This window comes from Ursus maritimus, unplaced genomic scaffold (assembly GCF_017311325.1).
Source record: "Ursus maritimus isolate PB19 unplaced genomic scaffold, ASM1731132v1 scaffold_16, whole genome shotgun sequence".
NCBI lineage: Eukaryota > Metazoa > Chordata > Mammalia > Carnivora > Ursidae > Ursus > Ursus maritimus.
Window position 1 is genome coordinate 44331881 of NW_024424008.1, and position 11449 is coordinate 44343329.

Genomic DNA, 11449 nt, shown 5'->3' on the forward strand with positions numbered 1-11449 from the left:
TCAGAATCAGTGTCTCCACTTAGTACAGGACAAGGAGTCTGTTTTTAATTACAGTAATTTAATTGGCAGCCTGCTTATCGTATTTCTTTCTTATCATGTTGAGGGAAAGGTGAATGTTCTTTCAATATATTATTTTTGCTTATTGAAGAGTAGGTTTCTCTTTCTTCACCATTTGCACACTTTCTTTTCCCTTTTTTGTCATTTAGTAATAATATTAAGAAAGAAATTTATTCCTGTTTTTCTCTTTATCATTTTGAACTTCTATTTTTCTTTCTGGAAATAGAAGACTTGTCTACAAATGATCAAATCAAGGAACATTCGGGTGACATACTGTCATTAAAGATGTCTTATCTGCCACTTACCTTGGCAGCATGAAGTGGACGATGTGTTCCTACTCTCAACCTTCCAGCATTCACTGAACAAGAATGTGTCCCTTTCAACACCAGAGATGGAAGGTTCCATAAAGACTGTCAAGTAGAAAGGACTTTGCATCTGTAAACACTGCATCACGCCTTCTTTTGCAAAGAGTTTTCTTAACTTTGCATGGTCAACCCTGCACATAACAGGTTGTCAAGATATGTTTATTGCATGGATTGGAAATAAAGCTCAAGTGACTAGTGACCTACAGTACTCTGACTTCTGAAGGAAAACCACAGACTAAACTCTTAGTCTTCTGACTACAAGTCTATCACCCTTTGTAGTGTACTTTGCTTCTACTTTATTCTATTTCTTTGCTTCTACTTTATTCTATTTCTTCTTGTTTCCATAAGCATGGAAAACAAAAAAGCATTTCTAATTTGAACATTGATAGTGCTTTGTTCCAGGGTGATACATGAATTTCCCTCAGGGTGGGTATTGCTTTTGTTTTTTGTTTGTTTGTTTAGGAAATTGGTTTGATGGTTTTTAATTTTTTTCCATTGGGAAAGAGAAGACTTTGGGGGCAAGTACAGTTCAGAAATGACTGGCTCAAATGAAATGTTACTTCTTCAAAATTAAAATAAAATGAATTTGATAATGGGAGTTACGGAATACTCTTGTGTCTCATAGTCCATAGTCTCTCATGCTTCATTCCCCCTTCTGATTACCCCCCCTTTCTTTATCCCTTTCTTCCCCTACCGATCTTCCTAGTTCTTATGTTCCATAGATGAGAGAAATCATATGATAGTTGTCTTTCTCTGCTTGACTTATTTCACTTAGCATTATCTCCTTCAGTTCCGTCCATGTTGCAGCAAATGTTGAGAACTTGTTCTTTCTGATAGCTGAGTAATATTCCATTGTATATATGGACCACAACTTCTTAATCCAGTCATCTGTTGAAGGGCATCTCGGTTCCTTCCACACTTTGGCTATTGTGGACAATGCTGCTATGAACATTGGGGTGCATATGGCCTAAAAGGTAACTTCTGAATAGGAGGCGATATTTGCAAATGACGTATCTAATAAAAAATTAGTATCCAAAATGTATAAAGAACTTATCAAACTCAACACCCAAAAAACAAATAACCCAGAAGAAGACATGAACACACATTTCTCCAAAAACACACAGACGTCCAACAGACACATGAAAAGATGCCCAACATCATGATCATCAGGGAAATCCAAATCAAAACTACAATGAGATACAATCTTAGACTTATCAGAACAACAAAAACTAACAACACAGGAAAAAACAGGTGTTGGTGAGGACGTGGAGAAAGGGTAATCGTGTTACACTGTTGGTGGGAATGCAAACTGGTGCAGCTACTCTGGAAAATAGTAAGGAAGTTCCTCAGAAAATTAAAAATAGAATTAATCTATGATCCTCCATTGCACTACTAGGTATTTACCCAAAAGATCAAAAATAATGATTCAAATGGATATATGCACCCCAATGTTTATACCAGCATTATCAATAATACCCAAATTACAAAAGAGTCAAAATGTCCATTGCCTGATGAATGGATAAAGAAAAAGCGTCTATGGAACATAAGAACTAGGAAGATCGGTAGGGGAAGAAAGGGATAAAGAAAGGGGGGGCAATCAGAAGGGGGAATGAAACATGAGAGACTAGGGACTCTGAGAAACAAACTGAGGGCTACAGAGGGGAGGGGGGTGGGGGAATGGGATAGACCGGTGATGGGTAGTAAGGAGGGCACGTATTGCATGGTGCACTGGGTGTTATACACAACTAATGAATCATCGAGCCTTACATCGGAAACCGGGGATGTACTGTATGGTGACTAACATAATATAATAAAAATTAAAAAAAAAAAACAAAAAAACCCCACAAAAACAAAACAAAACAAAACAAAAAAAAAGGAATACTCTTGTGATGAGCACTGGGCGATGTACGGAAGTGTTGAATCACTGTATTGTACACCTGAAACTAATATTACACTGTGTGTCAACTAACTGGAATTTAAATAAAAAATTAAGAAAATAAAATGAATTTGGCATGTTTGCACGTACTTGTAATTCACAGAGCAAGGCATAGGAGGGAAAAGAGCCCAGAACATACAGTTAGGCCGGGGCTTAACCAGACACATGGCCAATAAATAAAAAGTCTCAGTGTGCAACGTGGTCATGAGGATTTAGAAACCACATTTCAAAATCTGTTTTAATTCTGCTCTATATAGTGCTATATACATACAGTCCATAGCTTTCATAAAATTTATAATGTACAGTGAGCATACAGCAGTAGTGTTTGGAGGAATGAAGGTGAAAAGCTGTGGTACATTTGGGGGACCAGGCAAACAGAGGACATTTCAAAAGGTAAACAGTGAGTAGTAACAAAAACTCAAATTAGGAAGAACGAATCCAGAAAACAAAATGATATATGATAAAAGTTCGTTCTTATGATTTCCCTCCTCTTCCTGGAAGGCCTTAGAAATATTATCGGGATCACAGGATTTCTCAAGTTATTTGATATTAAAAAAAAAAAGTTAACCTCCCCAGGACCTAAAGACATGAGAACAACTAATTCACTCCTGTTTTTTGCTGGCTTCTATATGCTACTTCTTACAAATTTAAGGTAGAAAACCCTCAAGTTGATATTAGGAAAGCAAGGATAATTTGAAAGAAACTTTCAGTGAGTAAATCAAATTATGACAATGTCTTTTCTGTAACAGGATGTCAGATTATTTTTCTTTTGAGAAAAGGGACACAAAACTTTTACTCTAAAAATCATTGATCTTAACCAGGGGATAATGTCAACATTTTGTAAGATAACTTTAATAATATTTTCAATTTTACCTGTTTTCTAATCTCTACTTAAGACGTAGATATTGTGAAAGTTGGCATGACTGGTATATTTGCCTGTTTGTTTGTAGATATTGGGCATTGCTAAACTTACGTTTTGCATGACTACCCATACCACATCTCCTGATTTCAGTATTAATATGCTTGATTCTCAGTTGTTTATTTATATAAAATGGTTGATCTAGTTTGGTGTTTTCTTTCTTTTTTTGTTTCCTTTTTTTCATTTATTTACTGTCTCTTTTTCTGCCTTTCTTTCTTTCCTTCTTTCTTTCTTTCTTTCTTCTTTCTTCTTTTCATCTTTTTTTTTTTTTTTTTTTTTTTTTTTAGAGGGAGGGGAGGAGGGGCAGAGGAAGAGAGGGAGAACATCCCAAGCAGTCTCCATGCCCAAAGGGAGCCCCACGCAGGGCCTGATCTCACCACCCTGAGATCATGGTCTGAGCCAAAATCAAGAGTCAGATGTTCAATCAAGTGAGCTTCCCAGGCTCCCCTACTGTCTGGTTTGATGAAATTGTTTTCCTTGTTGAGATTGAAGTGTATCTAGGTAAGTAAATAATACCTGTGCCATTCAGGGACCTCTATAGACGTTGCAGACGTGTGTCTCTCTACTCTGTTATGTATTTTATCACTAGTTAAGGTGCCCCCAAGTATGTGTTAAAACTGGTCACTAATCTTTCATTTGAGAAGTCTGAAAATACAAATTAAATTTGTTTCATTTTTAGAGAAGGTAAGCTTTCTTTCAAATTGGTTTCCATTTTTTTTCAGATTATTTTTGAAAAAAGTAACAAAAGTTTAAATAAAGCTTGTAAAACCTAGATTTGGCAAAGTTTTAAAGAAAGAGACTTATGGGCACCTGGGTGGCTCAGTTAGCTAAGTGACTGCCCCTCTCCCTTTGTCCTTCCCTACGCTCATGCTCTCTCTCTCTTTCAAATGAATAAATAAAAATTTTTAAAAAATATTTTAAAGATTCTATTTATTTATTTCAGAGAGAGAGAGAGCACACAAGCATGAATGGGGGGAGGGACAGGAGGAGAAGCAGACACCCTGCCGAGCAGGGAGCCTGATGCAGGGCTCAATCCCAGGACCCTGGGATCATGACCTGAGCCGAAGGCAGATTCTTAACCAACTGAGCCACCCTGAGTAATAAAATCTTAAAAAAAAAAAATTTAAAAAATACAGTGACTCAGCTATAACTTCTAGTTAGCAACTTAAGCTCTATTTGAACTTCTCTTGAGGAAGGGAATCAAGTTAGGGTGTTTTACATGTAAAACATAGAGCTATCCTTAACAGTTTTGGGTTTTTTTTTTTTTTTTTGAGTTACCTGAAAGGAATGCATGAAATAATGAGAGAAAAAATATATATAACTTTATTGAAATTGTACAGCTGAAAGTTAAACAGGTAAGCCCTGAGATTCGCCTGGGCCTATGAACTAGGACAGAGCTGTTTCTAAGTCAGTGTGAACACTTTGAGTTTCAGTGCTTAATGGAAAGTGGTCCTCCTAGTTAAAGAAAGTTCCCTGATTATATCCTGATTTTGTTTAATGGACACTTTCTCTAAGCAAGCTGCTATTGCTGCTCAGGGTCAAATTTGGAATGATTAGAGTGCACTGTGGTTAAGAGCTGATAAAAACAGAAATAAAAGGGGTTTTGAATTTTATACTCCTTTAATTTCTGAACCCCACATTTATAGATCTCCATCATCCACTTGTGTTTATCCTGCCTTCCTACACACACACTCACACGCTCACACACATACACGGTCTTCAAGTCTTGTATTTTATGAGATCACTGTGTAACAACTTAAGCATGGGATACAACCCACTTTTTTAGAAAGCTTTTATTTAAATTCCAGATAGTTACCATAAAGTATAATATTGGTGTCAGGTGTACAACATAGCGATTCAACACCTCATGCAACACCTGGTACTCATCACGACAAGCGTACTCCCTAATTCCATCACCTATTTAATCCATTCGCCCACCCCCTCCGCCCTGGTAACCTTCAGTTAATGGGTTGTTGGATTTGGTTTGCTAGTATTTCACTGAGAGTTTTTGCATCTATGTTCATCAGGGTTATTAGCCGATAGTTCTCTTTTTTAGTGGGGTCTTTATTTGGGTTTGGGATCAAGGTAAAGCTGGTGTCATAAAATGAATTTGGAAGTTTTCCTTCCTTTTTTATGTTTTGGAATAGTTTAAGAAAAATAGATAGTAACTTTTCTTTAAATGTTTGGTAGAATTTGCCTGTAAAGCCATCTGGCCCTGGATTTTTGTTTGCTGAGAGTTTCTGATTCCTGATTCAATTTCTTTGTTGGTTATTGGTCTGTTCAAATTTCCTAGTTCTTCCTGTTTCAGTTTTGGTAGTTTATATGTTCCTAGGAATTGTCCAATTTGTTGGCATATAATTTTTCATAATATTATCTTATAATCCTTTGTATTTCCATGGTGTTGGTTATTTCTCTTCTGTCATTTGTGATTGTATTTATTTGAGTCCTTTCTTTTTTTTCTTGATAAGTCTGGCTAGGGCTTTGTCAATTTTATTGATATTTTTCAAAGAACCAACTCCCCTGCTTCTGTTTCGTTCTTGCTGACTGTCTGTCTCCCTCTCTCAGATAAGTAAATAAATAAAATCTTTAAAGAAGAAGCCCACATCTCTAAGATCCCTATAAAACAAGGGGCACGGCCTGGGACCCAGTCAATAATTTTGGGCTCTGGAAACCCCGCAACCTCTCTTCATCAGAATGACAAGAAGGAGAAGCCCCCCCCAGCAAAGAAAAGACAGTGAGTCAGTGGCCTCTGCCACAGAAGTAACGGATATGGATGTAACCAAATTATCAGAAATGGAATTCAGAGTAACAATGGTCAAGATAATGAGTAGACTTGAGAAAAGTATTCAGGAAAATATTACTGAGAATATAGAATCCCTAAGGGCGGAAATGAGAGCGAATTTGACAGAAATTAAAAATTCTATGAGCCAAATGCAGGCAAAACTAGAGGCTCTGACGGCCAGGGTCACGGAAGCGGAGGAAAGGGTTAGTGAATTGGAGGATGGGTTAACAAAGAACCAACTCCTGGTCTCATTGATCTATTGTTTTGGGTTTGGTTGTTTGTTTGTTTGTTTTTTTTTTGTTTTGTTTTTATATCATTTATTTCTGCTCTCATCTTAATTATTTCCTTCCTTCCGCTGGTTTTAGGTTTTGTTTGTTCTTTTTCTAGCTCCTTTAAGGTGTTAGGTTAGGTTGTTTATCTGAGATTTTTCTTGCTTCTTGAGGTAGGCATGTATTGCTATAACTTCCCTCTTAGGACCACTTTTGCAGAATCCCAAAGGTTTTGGACCATTGTGTTTTCATTTTCATTTGTTTCCATTTTTAAAATTTCTTCCTTTAAATACTGTTTGACCCATTCATTGTTTAGTAGGGTTTTCTTTAACCCCATGTGTTTGTGGTCTTTCCAGATTTTTTCTTGTGGTTGACTTCTAGTTTCATAGCATTGTGGCCATAAGAGATGCGTGGTATGCCTTTGATCTTCTTGAATTTATTGAGGCTTGTTTTGTAGGCTAATATGTGATCTATTCTGGAGAATGTTCTGTGTGCACTTGAAAAGAATATGTATTCTGGTGTTTTAGGTTGGAATGTTCTGAATATATCTGTTAAGTCCATCTGGTCCAGTGTGTCATTCAAAGCCGCTGTTTTCTTGTTGATTTTCAGTTCAGATGATCTGTTCATTGACGGAAGTGGGGAAGAAAAGGTAGTTTTATACATGCTTGCAGAGATGTGAATTATTATATCCTTTGGGAAAATCCATCTGAAATTAATTAGAAGAATATTCTGGGAATTTATCCCATTGAAATAAAAGTACTGGTATATCGAGATGTATGCACAATGATGACTATTTTACCAGTGCTTTTGGTGGTAAAAGAATGGAAAAATTATGGATTTCTATCAATATGGTATTGTTGGGTAAGTTTTATGTCCAAACATAGAATTTTGGAGATATTTTAATGAAATATGATTAAATGACAAAAGCAAGAAGTAAAAAAACATGTAGTTGTAGTCAATTGTAAAGCCCCTATAAATCTATTTGGTTATATCAGCAATTAGGAAAATAAGGGAAGACGTACGCTGTGAACATAAATAACTGGGGCATGATGGGTGAAGGGGAACTAAGACAGGAAAGAGACTGCCAGGAAAAAGGTACAGGAAGTGATGTGTCTAAAAGATACAAAGAATGCATCATATGATCATGTGTGTGACGATATGTATGTACAGGTAATATTGTATAGGTATTTAAAATATGATTAGCCATGTGTTAGCAGTTGTGCCTAAAAGCCAAAGAAGCACTAGGAGAAAGAAGAGAGAAAAGATCTCTACCTCATTTGTCCTGGAAGAATGTGCAATTTTGAGTAGAATATTGAGCTCCCAAAGACACGAGGGTATAAGCGTCTTCATTCATGTATAAACAGTTTCATACACCTGTCCTTCCCAAAGGGTTTGAACTATGGAGAGTCTCCTAGGAAAGCCTGTATTAAACCCCCAAGACCTTCAAGCTCAGAGCAAGATCACGTACATGATGCTCCCTGTTATTATGTTGAAAACAAGGAGTGCTGTTTATATTCTTTTTTTTTTTTTTTGTAGTTTAATGATCACCTCTGGGCAAAATCATTATTAAAATAATGATCTTTATCTGAATGAGTCTCAGAGCAAGTCAGAGACTGAGATTATAAATTCTCTGAGCCTTCCACGCAAATGGAAGACGAAGTGTTTGGTTCATCTCTGTTACTGCCCACAGCAGCAGAACTTTCCTTTTGGAGAGCAGTGTTGGAGAGGAAACCACAAGGCAGTTGTGATGCCACTAGGCAAAGAAGAGTAAGCATTGAGCTCTTTATGTTTTTATGTCCTTCAAAACTCAGAGCCATTGAAAGTAATAAAATTTTCTGCTTTTATCAGCTCTGACCCTGATGATTACAGTGTCTGCATAGGAAGAAAATAGAGATTAGAAGTAGTGCTGAGATTATGGGGTTTGCAGAAGGATTGTCTCCAATCCTTAGAGAATTTCCTATGGAGGAAACCTAGCTTCCACTCCTGACTTAATGACTTTCTTCATGTGTGTGCTTGGGAAACCAAAGAGTCTCTGCAAGTCTCTTTCCCCAACTCTGCTATGGACATGCTCTCATGATCTCCACCTTACACATTGTCAGTCTGGATCTGTGGCCAGGATAGGTAGATGAAGTGTGGTGATTAAAGATTAACAAGTACAAACTGGACAAATTGAAACAGAGAAAATATGATAAATTTCTATATTTCTTCCCCTCTTGAAATATTTCTCCCAGTGTTACTTGAAACTATGTTGATGCCTCTCAGATACTTGTCTTCCTTGTATGAGCAGAGCCAGATACACCTTCCTGTAAAATAGTTAAACCTCAGCAGAGTCCGTTGGCTTCTTGGCTCCAGAATGGACTGGGCATGGGATTGCATAGGAAATCTGGATTCTGCCTCAATATGATTTTACTCTCCTATCTTTCAGATCCTACTGGAAGAGCATGGATATGGGAAACAGTTCCTTAGTCACTGAGTTTATCCTTGTGGGTTTAACCAAATATTCAGATATCCAGCTGCCCCTGTTCTTTCTTTTCCTAGGAATCTACATTGTCACTGTGGCAGGAAACATGGGCTTGGTCACTCTAATTGGACTGAATTCTCACTTTCACACTCCCATGTACTACTTCCTCTTTAATTTATCCTTTATCGACCTCTGTTACTCTTCCGTCATCACCCCAAAACTGCTGGTAAACTTTGTGTCAGAGCTGAATACCATCTCCTATGCAGGTTGCATGACTCAGCTCTTTTTCTACTGCTTCTTTGTCAGTGCAGAGTGCTATGTATTGACAGTAATGGCCTATGATCGCTATGTGGCCATTTGCAAGCCCCTGCTGTATACAGTCACCATGTCCCCTCGGGTCTGTTCTCTGCTGGCTGTGATTGTATATGTGGGGGCATTTATTGGTGCCTGGGCCCACACAGGATGCATGCTGAGGCTGAACTTCTGTGATGCCAACACCATCAACCACTACATGTGTGACATCCTCCCCCTCCTGGAGCTCTCCTGCACAAGCACTTACATCAATGAACTGGTAGTTCTCATTGTTGTGGGCTTTGATGTCGGCGTGCCCAGCCTCACTATCATTGTCTCTTACACTTTCATCCTCGCCAGCATCCTTCGGATCCGTTCTACTGAAGGAAGGTCCAAAGCCTTCAGCACCTGTAGCTCACATATAATTGTTGTTTCTGTTTTCTTTGGGTCAGGGGCATTCATGTATCTTCATCCTTCTTCTGTTTTGTCCATGGACCAGGGGAAAGTGTCCACTGTGTTCTATACCATTGTGGTGCCTATGCTCAATCCTCTGATCTATAGCTTTAGGAACAAGGAGGTTAAGGTTGCCCTGAAAAAAAGCGTGAATAGAAAAACATTTTCCTGAGCTGAAGCAGTGTGAATTATCGTAAGAATATACAGCTTTCTTTTAAAATTCTTTTTGTTCCTTTATAGAGGTTTGTCTTTTGTTTTGGGTTTTTTTTTTTCATAGAGAAAGAAATGAGAGTGTTGGACTTGGAATTGGAAGGCCCAGGCTGAAAACTCTTCAAAATAGGGATATCATATTACTTTATAGGGTTATTGGGATGAATAAATTAATGCAAATGGACATTTATAGAATAGTATTGGGGGCCTAATACTATGTTTTCTCCTCTCTTCCTTTTTCCTGTTCTTTCTCTCTCTCTTTCTTCCTTCCTACTGTTTTCCTCTTTAGAGGGAACATTCACAGACTCTCTTCTCTTCCTGAGGTCTCCATCATCATCAATGGCACCATCCTCTACTCAATCGCTCAGATCCCAAACTAGTATTTTCCTTGATTCCTCTCTCTTTGCTTGTCCTTCACACCCAATTTATTAAGTGTATACAGTTCTTGTTCTCCTAATGGCACTATCATTTGTCATCTCGAAACTGGCCTCCTGACTGGACTATCCCTCTCTTACCTTTACCCCTTGAAATCCACTATCTACACTGCAACCAGAATGTTCTTTCCATGCTTCCAATAAGATCTCATTTACCTCAGTTTACTCTGTTCACTGCAGTTGTCTTCAATGTAAAACCAAGCTCCACATTATGTCAAACAAGGATCATATCTTGACCTTGATCACGTCTCCAGCCTGATTTTCTGTCATTATAACCCCCTCATCCCTCCCTGCCTTTTTTCTGGTAGTCTACTAAAGTCACACTGAACTTTCCCAAATTTAATAAACTCTTGTTCCTTTGCACATTTTCCCACAAGCTCTTCTCTCACCCCAGATCTCCCTCATGTACCCTCTTTGCCTCGCTCATCCTGTCCGTCCCTCAGGTATTAGGCTATCCAGAACCTCTGGGAAGTCTTTTCTGGACAGAAGGGTGAGGTTAGATGACTTTCAGATACACGCTGGTAGCATTCTGTGCCTGCCCTATTGAGGTACAGATCCCATTGTACTGAAATTCTTTTTCCCTTCAAATGTACAATCTGACTTCATTTATTTAATTATAAGAAAACTTTAAGAAACTCACTTGCAGGAAAATTTACAGTTAACTACAAGGGAGTAGGTTATGTAAGAAAGACATATATTTATCCAAATTGGAGTATTTAAGGGGTTTCTCTTATTTTTCTTTGCCTACTTTTCCTTCAAAATTCCTTTTTGCTCATGCTTCCTCCAGGTTGGTTGGTTATCTATCTATCTATCTATCTATCTATCTATCTATCTATCTATCATATCTAGCATTTATCTATCTATCAATTTCTATTTTTCCAGCACACTCTTATTACCTGTTTCTAAACCTCTTTGTTTTCTGTTTATGCTTCAGACATCACCTGAAGGGAAACAGCCACCTAACCCATCGTGTAAAGTTTAAGTGCTCTGCTTTGTATTTCTTGGAGTGAAGTAAACAGGCCTGCCACAGTAATGAAAACAATTTTCACATGCTTTTGTAATTGCCTGATTATATGTCTTCCCTGTGAGGAAAGGCACCGTGTATATTTATTCTCTATCATACACCCAATGCTTAGCAGAGTGTCTAGCGCTTAAAAGGCTCAGCAAGTATTGGTGGGATAAATGAATGCTTGCTATATGACTTGAAATTTTGAGTCAAGAAGGAGATATCTGGGGAGAAGAGTCAGTCGAAGAATTGTTAGCACTTCTCCC

General features: G+C 37.9%; 1 protein-coding gene across 1 annotated transcript; it reads left to right on the forward strand.

The window, feature by feature from the left end:
* Positions 1–7859: 7859 nt before the first annotated feature.
* LOC103656260 (olfactory receptor 145-like) lies at positions 7860–9798 on the forward strand. Its single transcript, XM_008683618.1, has one exon. It carries the CDS (start codon positions 8770–8772, stop codon positions 9703–9705), a length of 936 nt encoding a protein of 311 aa, XP_008681840.1. The 5' UTR covers positions 7860–8769; the 3' UTR covers positions 9706–9798.
* Positions 9799–11449: the final 1651 nt, after the last annotated feature.